Genomic DNA, 22,639 nt, shown 5'->3' with positions numbered 1-22,639 from the left:
ATAACGATCCTGATCATGAATCAGGTGTGTTAATGGAGAGAAAAATGGAAAACAGAATGGATAGTGGCTCTCGAGGACCGAACTTGGCCAACTCTGCTCCACAGTGTTTAAAGTGAACGTTTATTTTGTAAATTATATCTTTGCCCCTTAGGTTTTTTAGATGACCAGGTGTTGGTGAAGGTGCTGATGGATAAACTAATGACCAACCCCTGCAAAAACCAGGGCTTTGTACTGGATGGATTTCCAAAGACATATGATCAAGCCAAAGAGCTTTTCCATGGTAACAAAATCAAAGATGATTATTGCATATTATAAGATCCTCATAATGTGCGCACACACACCAACTTAAACAAAATATGTATTTTAATTGTATTTCTTTTATTTTAGTTGATGAACATGAGTCAGAGGAGAAAGCATCCATTTCCTCTTACAACAAGAAGATAATGCCAGGTCCGACTACCACCACAGTCATTAAAGTGGAAAAACACTGTTGTATTTTTCATACTCAACACATACATAAGTATTTCAATAAAGATAGGGTTTGATTTTGATATGATATTCTATATCCCAAAGTTCTGAGATGACTACTGATGCCATATATACAGGGGTGAACATTAGCCGTGCGCTGGTATGCAGGAGTAGTACTGGAATTTGGAAATTGCGTTCTGTTGTGGTCTGTGTCACTGAGCTTTTGTGCACGAAACATTTTTCTTTTTTTGGGTGGGGCGCCAGGGGTGCAAAGAGTTTGACAGTGCTCAAGGTTTGTTCAAACCAAAAAATCTTTTTGGGTGGACACAGAATGACTTGTAGCGTAAAATGGGTCAATTAATTATTAAATTAAATTATTGATTTATTAATTGGAGGAGACTCAAGTTTAATATTTAAATAAATTTTGAGCTCGCCTTTCGGAGCTCCACATCAGTTGTTAGATCGTTTTATCGGAATAACAGATGATAACCTCTGTAAATCAGTCATTAAAAGGAAGGATGCTATACTTTAATAGTGTGTGAATTCTTTTTTCCAGCTTAGAGGTTAATGTAAATTGGTAAAACACACACACAGTACACAATACACACACACAATCAGGTTTTGATTATGTGCACATTTATTTTCTAATTTACTTGGGAACTTAAAAGGCAAAACTCTAAATTCTGTGATAGGAAAGAGAAACAAGAACGTAAAAGGTTAAAATAAACAAAGGTAAGAAAAATCAGCTAAAGAGGAACGATCTTAAGTGAGGTGATGGAATTTCTCTAATCAGGCAAATATGGGACCAGAAGTTAACCTAACCACTCTACGCAATTGGAAGCATCAAATTGTCTGTTTAGTGTCAATTTCCTGCAACACACCTGATGTATCTCACGGACCACTAATGTGCCATGGCACACTGGTTGGGAATCACTGTCATAGTAGATCGCTCAGAGATTGTGAACCGGCCAGATGTGTTGGCGGTGATATCCAAACAGCAACAGGGGTTGCTCATTTCAGAACTACACCATAACATTTTATGTGCACCCCTACATATGTAACATACACTATGTATTACACAAACTGTAAATAGCATATCTATGCAGCCATTTACTGTTTAATTATTTACAGTATTTTCTGTGTGTTTGTGCCTTGCAGAGTTTGTTTTGTGCCTTGATGCATCAGATTCCTTTCTGAAAGATCGAGTGATTAACCTCCCTGAGAAGTTGGTGCAGGAACACAAGTACGAGCAAGAGCACTTCCTGCAAATTTTAGCCAAATACAGAGACAAAAACATGGAAGAAGAAAATGTTGTCAGTTACTTTGAGGAGTTCGACATCAACCCTTTATTAATTGGTAACAGCCTTTCAGAAACATTTTGAGCCATGCACCGCTGTGAACACTTTCGGCTTTTTGTAGTTACCTAGCCACTGGTTAGCTGCCATATGCTCGTCAGTAATCAGAGTGCATATAGTGTTTATAATAATGTTACTTCAAACATTGTTGTACAGCTAATAACTTTTGTCTCATTTTGTTATGACTGTCAGAACTCTCTGAAACATGGACCCCAAAAAGCAGAGGTACAACAAAGAAGGGAGCATGCACATTAACGCGAGTAAAAACAACAAAACAATACATTAAAAACAATCAAACAAACATAAAAAATAAAGACAGAAGGTCAAAGTGGTTAAGTAAAAAACAATAACTACCAAGGAAAAGAGGTGGGTAAACCTCAACAAATACAAAACAAAAACCGACATACGGATTCAAACCTACAACAACTGCTCACTGCTATAAGTGGAAAAAAATAAGGGCTGTAACTCCCCTTATTTAACTGTTCCTATGTAAATTAGGCAGATTATTAAGTTAGTTAATAAATAGATAAATTTAATTAATACAGTACTAGACTTTACACCGATCAGATTGGCTGGATCAGGATCAGACAATATTTATTTCATGTTATACAAAAAGAAAGATCGGCTGTAACGTCTTCATTTGCTCGATCGATCAATGATGCAATTGATCAGCGCCACAAAATAAGACATTAAATGTTATGTTTAATGTTTATTGGCATTTTTTAAATAATTCTTTTAATGTATTAATTTATTCCCATGCATTTCAAGTGACGTCAATTATATGTTGGTTATCGCCAGTTCATATCGTCCACAATTGGTGGCGGTCTACTGTAGAGTAAATATAAAAGTTTTTTAAATAGAGATATTGCTCCATCTTCTGATCCAATCGGTGATCTCTTTTTTTTCTTTTTTTCTTTTTTTTTTTTCCCGAACTCGTCGATCGGCTGAAAAATCCTGATTGTGTGAGGCCTAATTAATACATTTGATCATCTGACCAGCAGTCAGGCCATTCTTGTTCAGTGCAATTATTGCTGACATCGCTGGCAACGAGTGAATCAGAAGCGCTAACGTTACTGTTGCTGGCTGCTCATTACTAGTTTATCAATGGGGTACTTGAGTAAATTAAATTGACTGTATTACTTACTTACTTACTAACCTCCTCTCACCTTTGGTATGAATTAGATGCCAGTCACTTCAGTGGTTATGAAAGTACAAGGTCACGTGTACTCAGCGGAAGTCAAAATTCAAAATGGTGCGGTGTCCAAACCACTTAACAAAATTCAACCAAAGTTTTGCGTTGTCCGGCACAAACTAATAATAATTTTTGCATGTGAAGCACTTTTTCAACCTTCCTGTCATACTCAGTACTTGCAGAGGCCAAAAAAAGTGGAGATGCAAAGACCAGGGCCGTGTAGAACAGCAAGCCAGTGCTATGGACTCAGCAACAGGTGGCCACTGATTTTCAATCACATGCTAGTGTTACTTTCGTTAACGAAAACTAAACAAAAATAATTTCGTCAACACACATTTTTCACCAGATTAAAACTAGACTAGACAAGACTAAAACCCTAGTCTAACTAAACAATAACTTGGACTAAATCAGTATGCATTTTTGTCGACTAATGAAGACGAGACGAAAATGTACTTCACTTAATAAAAACTGGACTAAAATCTATGGACGTTTTTTTTTTCTTTTGAGAGAGCTCAGTATTGTTCATTCGGTAATCTTACTGATTCAACATGTCATCATCATTGCTCTCTCTTTTTTTCTTTTTTTTGTGCGTGAGTATGGGCTTGCACATGCATATGTGCGTGTGTGTGAGTTTGTGCTCATTAATTCACCTGAAACCTATTAAAAATCCCATATCCATCACCTAAGACGAATACTTCAGAATCCCAGAGTCGTGAAGACCCGAGGAGTGATCAAGGAAAAGAGAGAAAAGTGAAATCCAGCACCGACCAGACACCACCTACTACACACAGGGTTACAAACCAGAATCTTTCACCATCCCCAGAAGCATATAATTTCCAACAAATTAGAGAGACCTCAAGAGACCAAAGGAAAGACTAAAGAAAGGAAGGAAGGATAGATGAAGCAGAGTGAGATCCACAGACATCAGCCTCCACTGGTTCAGCGACCAGAGGAAGAAGCAGATTGTGTTTGAATTTCTGTAGATGCTGGTGTGGTGGATCTGGCATGCATGAAAAACCTTCACCAAAGAGGGGAGCCATCGACCCCGACCAGATCTAATCGGCCAAATTTATGGACATTTTAGTTCATGAACAAAAACTAGACGAATGTTATATGATTTTGTAACATCTTGTCTCTGCTAATCTGTCACGTCTGTGACACTGTCATGTGACACACAGTGACACACCCGTTTTCAAATCTGCAGATAGCAAGTGCAACATGCACAAACACATGGGGCAGACAGGAGGTGGATTCACAGACTTGCTCGCTCATCGCTGTCAGCCAATCAGTTGACAGTGAAGACACGGCGTGAGTGCTGATTGAGTTGGATAAGACAACCAGCCTGTTTGTTTGTCCAGTCATGTTGAGACAGAGCAAATTGAAACATGGTGGCAGCTGTTCGTTTAGCGCTGTCTTGAGTAGAGCAAGAGAAGCTAAGCGGCGCTAACATAGCGTCGCGCTACGAGGAGCTAAGCAGCGCTAGCATAACGTCACGCAACCGGTGGCGAGAGTTTGGATCAAGAGGAAAATACACGTACCGGAGGTAAGAAAATTGATGGACTAAAACCGCAGCAACAGATGGATACTGCAAATCTTGCCAAGTTATGGAAAACATGGAAGGAAAAATTTACGCTGTATATCGGGTTAACCATGCCGGACGCGGAGGAAAAGGCATCTGTTAAGCTTTTCTACTACCTCTTTGGGGAACAGGGTAGAGAGCTCTGTGCAATGTTATTAGGCTCAGAAGCAAGAGTGACTGTTTACTGTTTGATGCAAAAGCTAGATCAACATTGTAACCCGAGGGCGAATGAAACCGTGGAAAGATCCACATTTTTTGCATGCAATCAAGGTCCAGGAGAATCTAACGATAATTATGTGACTGACTTGAGGACGCTGGCAAGTACATGCAATTTTGAGCAGCTGAAACATTCGCTAATAAGGGACAGCTCAAGTTGGAGAGAAAGACTACTCAGAGAAGACAATCTGGACCTGGAAAGATGTCTACAGATTTGTAGAGAGATGGAGATCTCACGTAAATACAGCTAAATATTAGAGGGTCATAAAGAAGAGGTTGTTCATGCAATCGAACATGCAACAAGGAAAAGCAAGGATGGTGAGATATCTTGCTAATTTTGTGGAAGAACACATGAAAGGCTCAAGGAAAAATGTCCAGCTTTTGGAAACAAAGGTAAGAAATGTGGCAAAGACAATCATTTTGCAGTGAGATGCAGAAGCAAAACAGGAGTGAAAAAGCACAAGAAAACAGTCCACAAAGTGGCAGAGACAGATTCAGATTCATGTGAGGACATGACAGTCACGGTAGTGACACCGACGACAGCAGAAGTGAACCAGATGGGAGAGAAACAAAATGGTAAAACTGAACAACTGTTTGCTGGAATGATGATTAATGAAAACATTGTGAACTTTCAGATTGACTGTGGTGCAACCTGCAATGTCATTCCAATCAACCTGCTGAATCCAGATGTGAAATTTGCGCATTCAGACAAGGTACTTGTGATGTATAATAAACAAAGCTGTGCCCATTAGGCAAATGCAAAGTTAAGATGAAAAATCCAAGGAACCAGAAAAAGTTGAGTTGAGTTGTGGGAGAGGAATGTAAAACACCTTTGCTTGGCCGTAGTGCAAGCGAAGCAATTCAATTCATTCAGGTCCAATATGACAACATTTTTGTCAATCAAGCGAGTCAGCGACCGGAGACCCTTGGCAGTTAGAAGAAATAAAGACTGAGTTTCAAGACGTGTTTACAGGTGATGGCTGCTTGCAAGGTGAATATAAACTTGAAGTCTACAAAACTGCAGTCTGTCAAACTTTCGAAACGCAGTCCCAGTGTCGATGATGAAACCACCTAAAGAGGAACTCACAAGTCTTGTGGACAGACAGATAATAGCACCAGTGGAATGCAGCGCTGAGTGGATCAGTGGCATGGTGTCAGTAAAGAACCCCAATGGATTTTAATTTGTATTGACCCGAGAGAAGAAACTTTCTACTTCCGACAATCGACGACATTCTACCAGATCTGGCTAAGGCATATACGTTTTTACTAAGTGTGATGTCAAGCATGGCTTCTGGCATGTGAAGCTAGATGAAGAGTTGACATACTTGACTACATTTCCTTTGTTTGATTTAGCTGGCTGTGAATGCCAATGGGCATCAGTCCAGCACCGGACGTTTTTCAACGGAAATGACATCCTAATCACTGGCAAAGGTGACACAAAAAAGGATGCAATCAAAGATCACGACAAAAACGTGATACTTTTTCTGAGGAGATGCAGAGACAGAAAAACATTAAGCTAAATGCAGATAAACTCAAACTTAGAAAACGAGAGGTCCCTTATATTGGTCATTTGCTGACAGCAGAGGGCCTCAAGATTGACCCAGAAAAAGTGCGAGCTGTCACTGAAATGTCAGCACAGACAAATGTGAAAGGTATTCAAAGACTGGTGGGACTCGTGAACTACTTGTCAAAATTTTACGAGCACCTATCAGACAACTGTGAGACACGATACAAGATAGCTCACACACAAGGAGACTCTATAGGAATGGATAGATGTGCAAGAACAAGCATTTAAAAGAATCAAAGACAAGATCACGCAAGTGCCAATATTGAAATACTACAGCCCAGAACAAGAGTTAACACTACAGTGTGATGCAAGTGAAACAGGGCTGGGAGCAGCTTTAACCAGTTGCATATGCGAGTCGTGCATTGCCAATGACGGAAAGAAGGTATGCACAAATTGAAAAAGAATGTCTGGCGATAGTGTTCGGCATGGAAAAGTTTCATTAATATACCTACGGCCGACTAGTCAGAGTTTAGTCAGACCACAAGCCTTTGGAGAACATCATCAAAAAGCCACTGATAAAAAAACTCCAACGCATGCTGCTGAGATTACAAAAATATAATCTGAACATCATATATGTTCCTGGACGCGACATACTGCTTGCCGACACATTGAGTAGAGTTTACCTGCAAAACGCCAACAAAAGTCAGACCGAGCTGGAAACCGAATGTGTCAACATGGTGGATTATGGGCCAGTCTGCGCCGAAAGGAATACAGTATCCTCACAGCAACAGAGTCAGACCCAAAACTCCAGACTCTGATCAGAACTATTCAACAAGGGTGGCCAAAAGTTAAAAAAAGATGTGCCTGTTGAGATAACAAATTTTTACTCATTACAGGATGAGCTGAGCACCCAAAATGGATTTGTTTTCAGGGGCGAGAAAGTTGTGATCCCGGATTCATTCCAAAAGGACATCACACAGCGGATTTCACTCTTCTCACTTGGGAACAGAGGGACGCCTCAGGAGAGCAACAAACTGTGTTTATTGGCAAGGTATGAACGATCATATCAAAAAAACATGTTACCAAATGTGACACATGCAACCCAAAACACAAAACAACAGAAAGAGACACTACAGCCACGTGGGATCACTACGAGACCGTGGGCTAAAGTCGGAACTGACTTGTTCACCTCTGATGACAAAGATTACTTACTGACTGTCGATTATTATTCCAATTTCTTTGCGGTGGATTACTTACTTACCCGATACAAAGTCAATCACAGTCATTCGCAAGCTTAAAGCTCACTTTGCACATCAGGGTATTCCGGATATTGTCTTTTCAGACAATGGACCCCAATTCACTTCTGCAGAGTTTACGAATTTCAGTCGCATATGGGAGTTCAAGCACGAAACCTCCTCTCCGTGCTATCCGCAGAGTAATGGTAAAGCGGAATCAGCTGTCAAGACGGCTGATGAGGAAGGCGAAACTGGCTGGACATGACCCATATCTAGCCATTTTGGATCATCGGAACACCCCAATCCAAGTCCTGCACAAAGACTCTTAAGCAAGAGAACAAGGACTTTACTAACGATCATGTAGAGTCTACTGGAACCAAAACTGACCGACAACAAGCAAGGACTCAGGAGAAACCAAGAGACAATCAAAATACTACAACCAAACGGCGGAAGACATGGACTCGTTGAAACCAGGTGATATTTTGCGTATGCTGCCTTTTGAAACAAACACCATTTGGAGTAAGGCGACAGTGAGCACTCCACTTGGTAACCGATCCTATGCAGTCAAGCTGGACTCAGACAGTGTTCTCAGGAGGAATCGTCGCCATCTGAGAAAAACTGGGGACACACAGCCGGACATGTCAGACCAATCCCAATCAGCGACAAGGCTGGACCCAGTGTCCCAAAACACCGGGAGTCCAATAACTACAAGGTCGGGACGTGTGGTACACGGTTCAAAACACTTAAAGGACTTTGTGTGTACTTCGAAAAAGAAAAAAAATAGGGGAAAAATTCATTTTGTGAAAAACAAGCTAAAGTTATGGTGTTTACATTGTTCAGTCGTAAAATAATTGTGTAACTTTTATTTGTTGAAAAAATAATTACAATGGGAAACCTAAGTGAATATTTTGTTTGTACGAGGATAAGTATTGTAATGTAAAGTTGATTATTATTATTTTTTACTATATGAACAGAATATTTTGTTTTGAAAAGAAAAGGGATGTAGCAATAGGAATTGCTAGTGTTGTTTGTTTCCTACCCGGACAGTTGAGTGTGACGGACAGAGTGTGGAATACGCTTGTATTGTAGAAGCAGCGTGAATAAAAGATCCCCGAGAGGAAGTGGGTAAGACAACCGGCCAGTTTGTTTGTCCAGTCATGTTGAGACAGAGCAAACTGAAACATCCCCCACTTGTTGCTTCAGTCAGCGTGCGTGCGCTAGTGTAAACAAATAATAGGGTAACACGAAAGTCTCTGACAAGACTGACATGATGAAGGAGCTGGGAGTGAAAAATGAAAGAAAAAAGAGGGAGAAGAGAAAAGAAAATAACATTGGTGAGTGTAATAATAAGTAAGAGTTGTTTATGACTGTGTTAGGAGAGACTTTCAGGGCTGGCTTTAATTTCAATCGAGCACAGAGTGAGAAGATCACTAAATCTTGAACATATAATAACTGCTTTTGCATAAGCCAAATAAAGGAAGCACCACTTTTGAAAATGGCTGAAATAATTAACCATCAAATTTATTATTGGTTTGTGCCTGAAAATTTCTGGAAGTTTGGTTTAATTATCACGAGTGGTTTGGCCTCAGCAACATTTTGAATTGAGAATTGATTTCAATAATAATAAGCTATTTTTGAACAGACTGGTCTTACTCCTGTTGTCAATTATGTCACACTAACACCTACACATGTACACATTCTTTCTTTCTATCTTTCTTTCTTTCTTTCTAAGAACAATCATGCAAACTGTCAAGGCCAGCCATGTGTACTGTACCTATCTTAACAGTGGTCCCTCGCTACTCCGCGGTTCACTTATTGCGGATTCACTCTATCGCAGATTTTTATTTGGGCCCCTAACATAATAAAGTCAATCACTACATACGTACACTATTGCTGTCACTCCGCAGTAAGCGGGCCTGTGCTGCTCTTATTTTGTCCATCCATTTCGGGTTTTATTTTTAAAGTACTAATCACCACTCTCACTTCAGGTCACATGCCCTTCCTCCTGCGCTGCTCAGTTCTTGATTGCATCCCCCTGTCTCCAATTACCCACCTAATTAATGGACTGCTTCAGCCAACGCCCAGTGCTGAAGTGTCACACCCTGTGCATGGAAGCGTTTTCACAGCCCTTGATCCACAGCCCTTGTTTGCCTTGCCTTGTTCTTGTGCCTTTTTCCCTCCTGAGTGGAGCACCTTTAGTTGTTCTTTTTTTTTTTTGAGTGCCTTGATTCTTTTCCAGTTCGGAGCAATTTGTGTTCAGCGTTTTTGTCCCTCAGCAAGAGGTGATTTTGTGTTTGTAAATAAACTGCAGCCGTTGAGGCCAACCTACTCCCTGCGCCTGGGACCTCCCTTCCTCGTTGTGTCAGTACACTTCAGCCAGAATGGACCCATCTGGAAGCCGTGCTGCGGAATCAGGAGGCACGCCTGTCACGCCAGGAGGAGTTCCAGCACGCCATGGCCACCCAAATGGGAGAGATTTCCGGGCAAGTACAGGAACTGGTGAGTCATCTGCGTAGCTCCACTGTACCCACCGCACAATCAGAACCACCGGCTGGACCCTTCGCTCCGACTTCCTCGCTTGCCGGACTGGGCCTGAGGCTGGCCCCGGAACACTACTCCGGAGAGCCCAGACAATGTCAGGCTTTCCTGACCGACTGCGATATCCACTTTGAACATTCCCAATATGTCTTCCGCACGGATCGTTCCCGCGTGGCTTTCATGATTTCCCACCTGACCAGACGAGCCAGGGCATGGGCCACCGAGGAATGGGCAAGGGACTCTCCGACCTGCCAGACCGCCTCCGACTTTCGTGCAGCCCTCCGCCGGGTCTTTGACTCCATCAGCACGGATAGAAAGAAGGCTCGAGAGCTGAGTAATCTTCGGCAAGGCAGGGAGCCCGTCAGTGACTATGCCATCCGGTTTCGCACCCTGGCAGCCAAAAGTGGCTGGAGCGTGATGGCTCTTTACGATAATTTTTTTGAAGGGCCTTACCATGCAGATTGAAGAACTGTTGCTGCCCATTGACCTGCTGGCCAACCTGGACACACTGATCTTGTGTTCACTCGCCATCCGCACAGACCATCAGCGGCGGAAGGTTGCTCTGACTAACGGGACCCAAAGGAGAACCAAACCGTGACCCCTCCTACGACCACCAGCCACGGGAGCTCCACGGCCTCCTCCTTTCCCGACACCAACCCAGATGGGGACCCAAGGAAGCATTGACGAACCCATGCAGCTAAGCCGAACCCAAATGACAATGGAGGAACGACAACGCCGCCGCCTGAAAGGCTACTACTGCGGTGAATTCGGTCATCTGGTGGTCACCTGCCCCGCCAAGTGAGCCTCTCCAGTGAGTGCACGTTTCCCCGAACAAGTCAAAGCTCGAAAACTCCCGCCTGTCACGATCACTCACCATGCACCACAGATCTGCCAGCCCTCAAGGACTCAGGGGCCGACGACATGGCCTGGGAACTGGTGAAACAGTTACAAGAACACAACAATCCAAGCCAGGGTACTCAATGGCAGGGTATAATTTGACATTTCCCATCTCACAGAGCCTCTCGAAGTGCGTGTAGGACAACACACAGAACGCCTTCAATTCCATATTTTCCGACCTCCGTCTCAAACCTTGGTTCTGGGACATCCCTGGTTGTGTTTGCACAACCTACGCATAGACTGACGCTCTGAACACATCATGACTTGGGGAGAAGACTGCATGGATCATGAATTGGACCAGCCGGTGGCACATGCACTCTCTCCTGCAGTGAACCATGTGTCTCTCGCTTCTGCCACAGATGACGAGTATCCAGACCTGAACACAGTTCCCTCCTGCTATCATCCCCTCCGTAATGTCTTCAGCAAAACCAAGGCCATGGCTCCTCCTCTACATTGACACTATGACTGCTCCCTTGACCTGATACCCGGGTCTACCATTCCCAAGGGTAGATTTTATTCCGTCTCGGGGCCTGAACGCAAAGCCCTGAACGACTATATTGACGCATCCTTGAAAACCGGACTCATACGGCCGTCCTTGTCTCCAGTGGGGGCCGGATTCTTTTTTGTAGGCAAGAAGGACGGCTCCCTACGACCATGTGTCGACTACAGCCCAATGAATATCACCATCAAGAACCGCTACCCCTACCCCTGATATCATCCGTTTTCGACCAACTGCAACAAGCCAAAATCTTCACAAAGCTGGACCTCCGGAATGCCTACCATCTCGTCTGGATTAAAGAGGGAGACAAGTGGAAAACCGGTTTCAACACTCCCCGGGGCCACTACGAGTATCTAGTCATGCCTTTTGGTCTCACCAATGCTCCCGCTGTTTTCCATTCCATGATAAATGACGAGAAGGAGCTTTTCCACGTGAACACCATCTCATTCATGGGTTTTGTGGTATCACCAGGAAGGGTAGAGATGGGGCCTGGCAAGATCAGCGCAGTAAGGGATTGGCCCACGCCGGAATCTCGGAAGAAAGTCCCAACAGTTCCTGGGTTTCACCAATTTTTACCATTGCTTTAACCAGAACTTCAGCTCCATCGCCGCCCCATTGCATGCCTTGACCTCTCCACAGGTGCGATTCCGCTGGACCCCTGAGGCTTTCAATGCTCTCAAGCAATGTTTCACCGAGGCCCTGAAACTCAAGGTTCCGGACCCCAAGTGCCAGTTTGTGGTGGAGGTGGCCAATGTCAGAATTGAGGCCGTTCTATTGCAACGCTGACAAGAGGATGACAAAGCCCATCCCTGCGCATTTTTGTCCTGGCGGCTGGCCAAGGCCGAGCACAACTACTGCGTTGGTGACAATGAACTCCTGGCGGTAAAAGTAGCACTCGAGGAGTGGCGGCAGTGGCTTGAGGGGGCAGAACAACCCATTGTGATTTGGACCAATCACCGAAACTTTGGAGTATCTATGCAAGGCCAAACGACTCAACCCCCGACAGGCCAGGTTTCACCTGTTTTTTAACCGATCTTCGTTCTCTCTGACCTACAGGCCGGGGAGCCAGAATACCAAGGCAGATGCCCTGTCACGTATCCATGACCCCGAGCCCACTGAGACCAAAGCAGAACCCATCCTTTGTGTGGGAGCCGTAGGATGGCAAGTTGAGGAAGACGTTAAGGAGGCCCTCAAGGACTCAAACCCTCCCGAGAATTGCCCACCACGTCGTCTCTATATACCGGAGGGGCTGCAGCCACAAGTAATCCACTGGGCACATACCTCACATCTGTCCTGTCACCCCGGAGTCCGCAGTACTTTTTTCTTCATTGCCCGGAGAGTCTGGTGGTCAGCAATGGAGGCATCGGTACGTGAATACGTGAAAGCCTGCCCAGTATGTGCCCAGAACATGGCGTCCACACGACCACGGATGGGTCACCTTCAGCCTCTCCCCATTCTTTCCAGACCCTGGGCCGACATTTCCCTGGACTTTGTTACTGGACTCTGAGCCTCCCACGGTAAAACCACCATGCTTACAGTTGTAGACCGATTCTCGAAAATGGCATGATTCATCCCTTTAGACAAGCTACCATCAGCCAAGAAAACCGCTGAGATCATGATAAACCCGACATGTATTCGGGGTCCATGGATTTCCTCGCCACATCGTATCAGACCGTGGACCACAGTTTGTCTCACGATACTGTAGGGAGTTCTGTAGGGCACTAGGAGCCAAGGCCAATCTAACCTCCGGTTACCATCCAAAGGCAAATGGACAAGCTGAATGCCTCAACCAGCAGCTTGAGACTGGACTCCGATGCCTGGTGTCCCAATACCTGGCAACCTGGAGCAAGCACCTGGTATGGGTCAACCTCGCTCATAACTCTTTGCCCACACCCACAACAGGTTTTTCGCCCTTCAAGTGTATCCACGGTTACCCGATCTCCCAAGTCCATAGGTCCTTTTGCCGTACGCCTTCATCTGCCTTGATCCCTCCGTGTCCACCCCACGTTCCACGTCAGTCAGGTGAAGCCGGTCCAGGACAGCCCCATGGTCCCGACGGAACCAGCACCGCCTCCTCCGGAAATGGTGGATGGCGGCCCTGTTTACAAGGTCAGGATGTGGCTGGACGTTCATAACCAGGGTCGGGGAAGACAATATTTTGTGGACTGGTAGGGTTAAAGCCCTGGAGAACGGCAATGGGTTCCCTCCCGACCGTAGAGGGGGTGGGGGATAATGTCACGTCGCAGTAAGCGGGCCTGTGCTGCTCTTATTTTGTCTATCCATTTCGGGTTTTATTAAGTACTAACCACCAATTTCACTTCAGGTCACTTGCCCTTCAGTTCCTGATTGCATCCACCTGTCTCCAATTACCCACCTAATATATGGACTGCTTCAGCCAACGCCCAGTGCGGAAGTGTCACACCCCGTGCATGAAACCGTTCTCACAGCCCTTGATCCACAGCCCTTGTTTGCCTTGCCTTATTCTTGTGCCTTGTTTTTGTGCCTTTTTCCCTCCTGAGTGGAGCGCCTTTAATTGTTCTTTTTTTTTGAGTGCCCTGTTTCTTCTCCAGTTCGGAGCAATTAGTGTTCAGCGATTTTGTCCCTCTGCAAGAGGTGATTTTGTGTTTGTAAATACACTGCTGCCGTTGAGGCCAACCCACTCCCTGCGCCTGGGTCCTCCCTTCCTCGTTGTGTCAGTTGTGCTATTGTAAACAAAAGTGCATCGAAGTATTTACAGTACTCAGCATAAATGAGTACACCCAAACATTTTATTTTTTTGGAGAGCTCAGTATTGTTCATTCGGTAATTTTACCGATTTGACCTGTCATCATCATTGCTCTTTTTTTTTTTGTATGTGTGTGAGTATGTGTGCATGGGTGCGTGCGTGCGTGCGAGTGGGTGTGTATTCATTAGTTCACCTAAAACCTATTAAAAAATCCCATACCGTTCACCTGAACCGAACACTTCCAGCCAGAGTCGTGAGGCCATTAGGAGACCCAAGGAAGGACCAAAGAAAATAAAGGAAAGTGAAATCCAGCACCGACCAGACACCATCCACCACCCACCGGGCCACCAACCAGAGTCCTTCACCAACCCCAGAGACATCTAAATTCCAACAAATCAGGGAGACCTCAAGAGACCAAAGGAGAAGGAAGGACAGACGAAGCAGAGTGAGATCCACAGACACCAGCCTCCACCGATTCAATGACCTGAGGAAGAAGCAGATTGTGTCTGAGTTTCGATAGATGCTGGTGTGGTGGATCTGGCATGCATGAAAATCTCCACCAAAAAGGGGAGCCGTTGACCCCTGCCAGGGCAGAGCAAGCGCAACACCTCAGGGCCCCCCAGGCCGCGGTAGCGCCAAAGGACGACCCCCGGGCCCCGCAGGGGCCACCGGCCGGAGAGCAAACCCAGGAGCAGGAGCGCCCCCCCACCCCAACACGGCCCGCACCCCCAACCCAACGCAGCAGGACGGGGCACTGCAGGCCCGCCAGGCACCCCACCAGTCCACAGCCCCCGCTCCCCCCACGACCCCCCCGCCCGCCATCCACCCCAACCCAGCCCCAGCCGCCCCCAAACCCCCAGACACCCTCCCACCCCCAACACCCCCCACCACCACCACCACACCCCCAACCAAGCCCCCCAGCACTCCAGCGTTCTTATTAAAAGCTAACCCTGTTACTGAGTTCGCCAGCTCGCCGACTGGCGAACTCTACCCCTAAACCTTGAATGTGACCCCACCCAGTGTATATACTAGTGTGTGTGTGTGTGGTGCATTAAAATTGGGAGCAGGTGAACCGGAGCAGAGGGAAATGATATCCCCACGCCCCGATCCACCCGCCTCCCAGGCATGTCAGTGAGTGTATGTGGTGCATTAAAAAAATAAATAGGGGACAGGGGCGCCGCGGCGCAGACACGGACGGGACCGCAGCACTGCTCTATACTGCGGTCTGCCCCAACCCATGGCGCAACACCAAACCCCCATCCGCCCCCCGGATACTGGGGCCCGCCCGAGGTGCCAGGAGGTCCACCGGAGCGGGCACAACACCAATGGCCCCCAGAGCGCCGAGACCCGGGCCACGGATGGAGCCCAGGGGAGGGGGAGGAAGGCGGACAGGGGAGGGGGAAGGGACAGGGGAAGGAGACGACAAGAAGGGCAAGGGGCAGCAGCAGGGCCGCAGAGAGGGGGGGGGGGGGGTGGAGGCTGACGAGGGAGAAGGGACAGGGAGGCAGGACGGGTGGGGAGAGGCGAGGAGGGAGAGGCAGCAAGGGGGAGGAAGTTTTTTTATGGGATACTTTACTACAAAATACTACCACAAATGTGGGCTATTGATTGCAAACAAGATTTGTTAATTAGTACACACAAAAAAGTAGTTTTCTTAACAAATTTGTTAAAGAACATTTTGCACAATTCTCAGAGAAAAAGACAACTTGTTAATTCGCTGCCATTGTTGTTTACGTCATGCAACGCGTTCTGCATAATGATGTAGCATGGTAACTCGCTCTCTGCCGAGCAATGCAAAACGGGTATGAAGCGAGGTAAACCGCGTAGCGTTCCTAAAGAAACAGCATGTGATCGAGTGCACAGCGTAGGAGAGAGTGACTCCTAAATTTACCTATCGCGGGTGGGCGTGGAACATAATACCCATGAAAAGTGAGGGAACACTGTACTTCCAACCCCCATCTCTTCTTCTCCTCTTCCCCCTCCTTCTCCTTCCATGAGCTCCATGAAAGAAACACCAATATTGAACTTCAGATTGAATATGCAAATAGTGTTACATTTGAAGCTTCAAATATAAAGAAACCAAATAGACACTTTGCTATCAAGACTGATTCTTGATCTTGGCTAACAGTCATTTACCTCTAACTACTCTGATTTAGTGTGGCTTTTGTTAATCTTTACAGAGATTACCAGTCTCAATACACCTGACAACCAATTGCTAATGCATACAATCTGTGAAAGAGTGGGTAAACCCAGAAACTACAGCCAGTGCAACCAGAATGCACAAGAAGAGGCGAGTAAGCCAATAGAGATCGTTGAGAAGGCAAAGAGAGAGCAGAAGGAGGTTGAAGAGGCCAGGCAGAGATCTGCACATTGGGAGATGTGGGTATGACACTTTTCTTTACATTTGTACTTCAAAAACTGAAATCTTAAAATATAATTTCTTAACTCTTTCACTGCCATGGACGTTAAAAGACGTCAAGTAAAAACCTACGGAGGGCCGCCAATGACGTTAAAAGACGTCATCCAATTTTTTTTTTTTTTTTTTTTTTTGAAACGGGTGGAGGAAAGCCTTGCCCAGCTGTGGTGAAAGTTTCAAGCAGATCTAGTTAGCCTAATGACTATTTTTGGCCCCTAGATGGCAGCAATGACTCTCTTTTGACAAGATTGGGTAGGCGTCAGTAGAAGACGTGAGGCGGAGCTAGAGGGGACAATGGGTGGGGAAGGGAAGAGAACATGGCGACCGGTTTGCAAGCAGCTCACGCTCGAGCATTTTTTTTCAAAGACGAAAAGCATCGACCAACGCTAAAGAGCACATTGATGACGACGATGATCATCATTGATGATGATGATGGTGACTTCGAGGTTGGAAGCGTTGACGCGGCAGTAGAAGACGTGAGGCGGAGCTAGATGGCTGAGGAAGCGAACAATGGCGGTTGCAAGCAGCTCACACTTGGGAATTTTTTTCAAAGACGAAAGGCATCGACCAACGCTAAAGAGCACATTGATGACGACGATGATCATCATCGATGATGATGATGGTGACTCCGAAGTTGACGCCGAAGTTGGAAGCGCTGACGCGGCGGCTATGACGACGTCATAAAGGTCCACGGGCTAGCGATGCTAACACCGGAAAACGCAGAGCACAAACGAGCACGCTCAGGCGGACGTTCAATCAGACGACGAAGAGTAACCAGAGTCCAATGCATATTCATCGGAGGAGTGGGTACAGTCTGCTACTTACTATTCCCCGGAAAAAAAGGCCGTCAAGAAAGTGTAACGTCTGCACGCGAAACGGACAATCGAAGTGAAACGTATCTGATGTGCAAATCCTGCTCCCTCTCCTTGCACGCAGGGCAGTGTTACAAAAAGAAAAACTGTATTTGAAACATCCACTTAATTGTAAATAGTACCACAGTTGCACACATTTGTAAATAGTTTGCGAAATTGTTTTGTCAAATTGTTACACTGTTGAATGGAAATAAACGTATTTTGCAATCCAAAAACACTTTTTCATTGTTGGTGTTGGTGTATTACAGAAGTAAAGCACTATTTAGGTGTTTGTGGCATCATTCATGGACAAAAAGAAGTGTAGAATTCACTAGAGTGCATGAAATAACATCGTTTCACAAAAAGCTATTTTTCTCTGCTTTTTGTTTCAAAACAGCATTTCGGTGAAACTAACCATTTTCTATTGTTGATTACTGAAGAACGGAATAAGGTAGAAACAACATTTTCTGTGGACCTTGAAAGATCAGTCACAATGCTTAAATCGGCTGGCACTGGCGACATCCCATTTCTGAAAACGTCTGGCAGTGAAAAAGTTAAATGTAATCTAAATTTGGTTATTTTGCTCTGACAAGTTTTTTTATTTACTTAAAATAAAGTTATCAGACAAGCTTATTCTGCTTATTTTAAGTTTCTTATCACTTAATTGTCTAATCAAGCAGAGAGAATATTACGATTCCCTTCCTTTTAAAATTTGATTGATTAGGGGGGTCATCTGGGATCATGACCCCTCCCTGATGGAGATGTATGACCCTTAATGAGCTCCAGGTGTCACTTAATTGAGATGTATGACCCATAAATGGGTCCTAATGGAGATTTATGACCCTTAATGAGTTCCAGATATCCTTTATTTAGGGCCCGAGCAGCGATAGCTGCGAGGTCCCTCTTGTTTTTGTAAGAATTCTTCTTCTCCTTCTTCTCCGTAAATATTTACAAAAACTCACCAAACGTTGCAGACTTCTCGGGTTTGGCAAACACTTTGATATTATGAAGTTGCCATAACAACATAACAAAATATAGCGGCCCCTAGCGTTGGAAAATATGCAGAAATCCCGGCACGTTTGACCGAGGGCTACGAAAATTGGCAGGCACGTGAAGCGCCTGAGACACACAAAAAAGTCAGTGGAAGCCATATCATAAAATGTACAGGAAGTGAGCTATGAATTTTTGAATGGCCAATTTTGGCCAATTTTTGCATATTCACTGTGGTCATTCTTTTTGCCCATTTGCCAACAGTTTTTATTTGATTTACTTCTAACTTGGCATGTATCATCTCAAGACCTGGGACAACAAGTGGGGAAAAGATCTTGACTTTTTGAAATACTATATGACGGGGGCAGGGCCTCAAATTTTGCCTTTAATATTTCCTTCATCAAAAAAAAAAAGCTTAAAAACTCCTCTGTACAAGCTCCAAAAAATCCCAAGCTTCTCATTCATCTTGAAAGCCACAGCTGAAAAAACATCTATATGATAATATTCGGTTATACATGTAGCGCCACCTAGAAATGACAAGAAATGTCATACTTTACATTTTTATCTATTGTGCCGAGCCCGTTTGAGGGATCCAGTTAAAATTTTGTCAGAAAAGCCTTAAGATGTTGATCATGTCCCACACTGAATATTGTAACTTTTCGCCAAAGGATGTGGCCGTTACGGAGCCGCAAAGTCTGATGATTCACTGTGACAAAATAAACTGCGTTAACTTGAACCAGATGATCCCATCTTCTCAAAATGTCACACATTTGATGAGTCCAGGTCTGTATACATCTACAAACTTATATTTATTTGTACTGATAGCGCCACCTACTAGCAATTTATTTAATTTTTTTTACATTTTTTCTTTAACTTTTTTCTCCAACCACGTTAACTGGATCTACCATCAACAGGGGAAAAAAATCTTGACTTTTCTAAATACTATATGACGAGGGCGGGCCATCATATTTTGTGTATCATGTTTCCTTCGCTATGAAAGACAAAATACGTAATAACTCCCCGGTGCATGCTCCAAAAAATCCCAAACTTCACTTGTTTATATGTTTATGTTTATAGTCACGACCTGAAGGTATCTCTATGACAATAGTAAGTTAGAAATATAGCGCCACCTAGCCCTTGGGTTGACAATTTGTTTATGACACATAATGTAATTTGTCAAAAATTTGTATACTCTTTTATACTATGACATCAGAACAAACCATACATATGTGCTTTTATTTATTTATTTATTTATTTTTAAAATTTGATACCCTCTATGGACAATAAAAGCAATATTGTGCTATGAGTAAAACTAACTATGATAACTATATATACATATATATATATATATATATATATATATATATATATATATATATATATATATATATATGTGTGTATATATATATATATGTATATGTATATATATATGTATATATGTATATATATATATATGTATATGTATATATATATATATATATATATATATATATGTATATATATATATATATATATACCTGCAAGTACCCCAAAATGGCCAGGGCTGCGCGGGCCACTTTATAACTGCCCGCAGCTCTAGTTAGGGCCCGAGCAGCTACCGCTGCGAGGTCCCTATTGTTTTTCGTTCGTATTATTTATTAATATTATTATTCTCCGCAAATTATCAAATTTTTGACTCCCTAGATATGAACAAAAATTCATCAAACTTTCCACACTCTTCGGGCACGGCGAAAAATTTTATATTATGAAGTTGTCATAATGACATGGCTCCATAGCGCCCCCTACAGGACAAAAATAAAAGATAAAAAGGGGCAAGACCATTAAGAGCCTTAAAAACAATTAAAAGAAGTTTAAAATCAATACAAAAATGGACCAGGAGCCAATTGAGGGATGCTAGAACTTGCGTAATGTGATCATGCTTACATTAACCAGAAAGCAAACGAGCAGCAGCATTCTGGATAAGCTGGGGGCGAATAGTAGAGACCTTATCCAATCCAATATAGAGGAAGTTGCAGTACTCTTGCCTTGAGGTAATAAAAGCGTAGTTTTTTTCCCAAATCCACCTTGGGGAAAAAAATAAACCCTTTGTCTTAGCCAACAGTCATAGCCTATTTTTGGCACCAGCATTAATTTGGTGATTGTAACATGACTGTCCAAAACTTTGTTAGTTGCTTTTTCATCTGCGCTAGTTCGTCGTCACCCATGATGACAACTGGAGGCAGTTTCACTGGTGCCAAAAAAAAGAAAGATGTTGATATAACTGGATCAGTGACAGTTACTTTTTTGCAGTCTTCTTTACACCCATTATTCGCACAAAGAACTGTACCTTGGGTGACAGAGCCTTCACTGCTGCTGCCTCTACCCTTTGGAATGCACTGCCACAATCCATTAGGAACACAGACTCACTGGAAAACGTCAAAACCCTCCTCAAAACATATCTGTTCAAACTAGCCTTTCTTTAATCTTGTTTTCTTTTACTATTGTTTCTGTTGTCACCTATATTCTCTGCTGTGTAAAGCGTCTTAGAAAGTCCAAATAAACGCTATAAAAATTTTATGAATTATTATTATTATTATTATTATGTCAAGCTACACGCTTAACAGCTGTAAGGTATGGAGAGCCTTGTGTCTGCCCTCCCCTCGGATGTGGAAGACATTGAAAATGTGTACCCTTTCGTTGGCATGACAGTCGGGAGGCTTGTGCTGGGGTATGGAGCATTTTATGCTTAAAAAAAGTAGCGTCTGAGCAAACCAGAGTAAGAGAGGATGACCTATCCATGACCTGTGAAGCCAGGTCACGGGTGAAAGCTTACCTAGCGGCATCCAACCATGCCATGGCTCGATTGAGAGCGGACATCGCTCTCCGCGGCCGGCTCGCCTGGTGGGGTAGATCCTGTCAGTGGCGTCTGGGGACCGATTTAAAATTCTAAATGACTGGAAATAGTCTATCAACGACACATGCAACGCTCACTCAAGATGAACTGATGGAAACGTGTTCATTACCACTCAATCCCGAGGTTATTACAACTGTGCTAGAGTTGAAGGTAAATATACCCGCAGATGCGACAGCTGTTTTTTAATTTAATTACATTTTTTAAATATTGAAGGTTATAATAATAAACTATAACTTTGTGTGAACACCACAGGTGTAAGCTCTGAAATGTGTTTGGAATTATGTTTCTATCTGCTTCAGGAGCTGAGATATCAATTATTTAGTAGGCATTGACAATATTGTTTAATATCCAGAAAAACTTGTTTTTGGGGGTGATTCTAAAGTCACCCATAGGTTTTAGAGGCATGTTTTGCCAGGCGATTTAGGCCTTAATGGGTTAAAATAAACATTGAGATAAGAGAAGTCTTAAAAAATTTAAATATTAATTACATAAAAAACCAACCTCTGAAGTCAACTGGGCCAACTGGTGCTTTTTAAGTCGAAATACAACGCAGAAATGATTTCAACACGATTGCCCAGTGTGTGAATAATTTGCCATATTTGAAATGAGAAAATATATAAATACAAATAAATATAACACTTGTAACAAACACAAAGTATTGATATTATTCTCCTTAACAACGTGCATGAATGGTCGGTTACACACCATACATGAGTGGTGTGGAAAAGTGTGGGGGGAAAAACAACACATTAGCAACACCTGCTTTACTAGTTTTGCACACTATTTTGTCTTTAATGCAGCTTCTGCTTGTCATTATGAATGTGAAGGGTTGAATCAAGGGGTAAGCTAGTAAGTGATTACATTGGTTACCATATTCATGTATGGCAATGGTGTCCAAACTCGGTCCTCGAGGGCCGAAGTCCTGCCGGTTTTGGACGTTTCCCTGCTCCAACTCACCTGTTCCAATGAACAGGATCAGAGCTTGCTGATGAGCTTCAGCTGTGTTGAACTTGGAGAAGAGAAACATCCCAATCCTGCAGGACTCCGGCCCTTGAGGACCGAGTTTGGATGCCATTGCCATACGTGAATATGGAAACCAATGTAATCACTTACTAGCTTATCCCTTGATTCAACCCTTCACATTCATAATGACAAGCAGAAGCTGTGTTGTTAAAGAAAAAATTGTGTGCAAAACTAGTAAAGCAGGTGCTACTAATGTGTTGGTTTTTTTTTCCCCCACACTTTAAAAGATTATTGTGTAAATGCAACATTCAAAAC

The 22,639-nt window shown here is 43.7% G+C and overlaps 1 protein-coding gene across 25 annotated transcripts in view; it reads left to right on the top strand.

The window, feature by feature from the left end:
• The window catches only part of ak7b (adenylate kinase 7b), a 157,022-nt gene that overhangs the window by 93,341 nt on the left and 41,042 nt on the right, over positions 1-22,639 (top strand). For 20 of the 25 annotated variants that reach the window (XM_077555289.1, XM_077555284.1, XM_077555288.1 and 17 more), the window contains 4 exons: positions 152-280; positions 388-450; positions 1,627-1,824; positions 16,392-16,590. In XM_077555289.1, coding sequence (XP_077411415.1) covers positions 152-280; positions 388-450; positions 1,627-1,824; positions 16,392-16,590 — 589 coding nt within the window. Of the gene's footprint in view, positions 1-151; positions 281-387; positions 451-1,626; positions 1,825-16,391; positions 16,595-22,639 lie in introns of all 25 variants that reach the window. The other 5 variants (XM_077555305.1, XM_077555300.1, XM_077555293.1 and 2 more) reach the window with 4 other exon arrangements.

This window comes from Vanacampus margaritifer, chromosome 1, assembly GCF_051991255.1.
Source record: "Vanacampus margaritifer isolate UIUO_Vmar chromosome 1, RoL_Vmar_1.0, whole genome shotgun sequence".
NCBI classification, from domain to species: Eukaryota; Metazoa; Chordata; class Actinopteri; order Syngnathiformes; family Syngnathidae; genus Vanacampus; species Vanacampus margaritifer.
The sequence above is the reverse complement of the archived record's forward strand: the minus strand, read 5'-3'. Positions and strand labels throughout refer to the sequence as shown.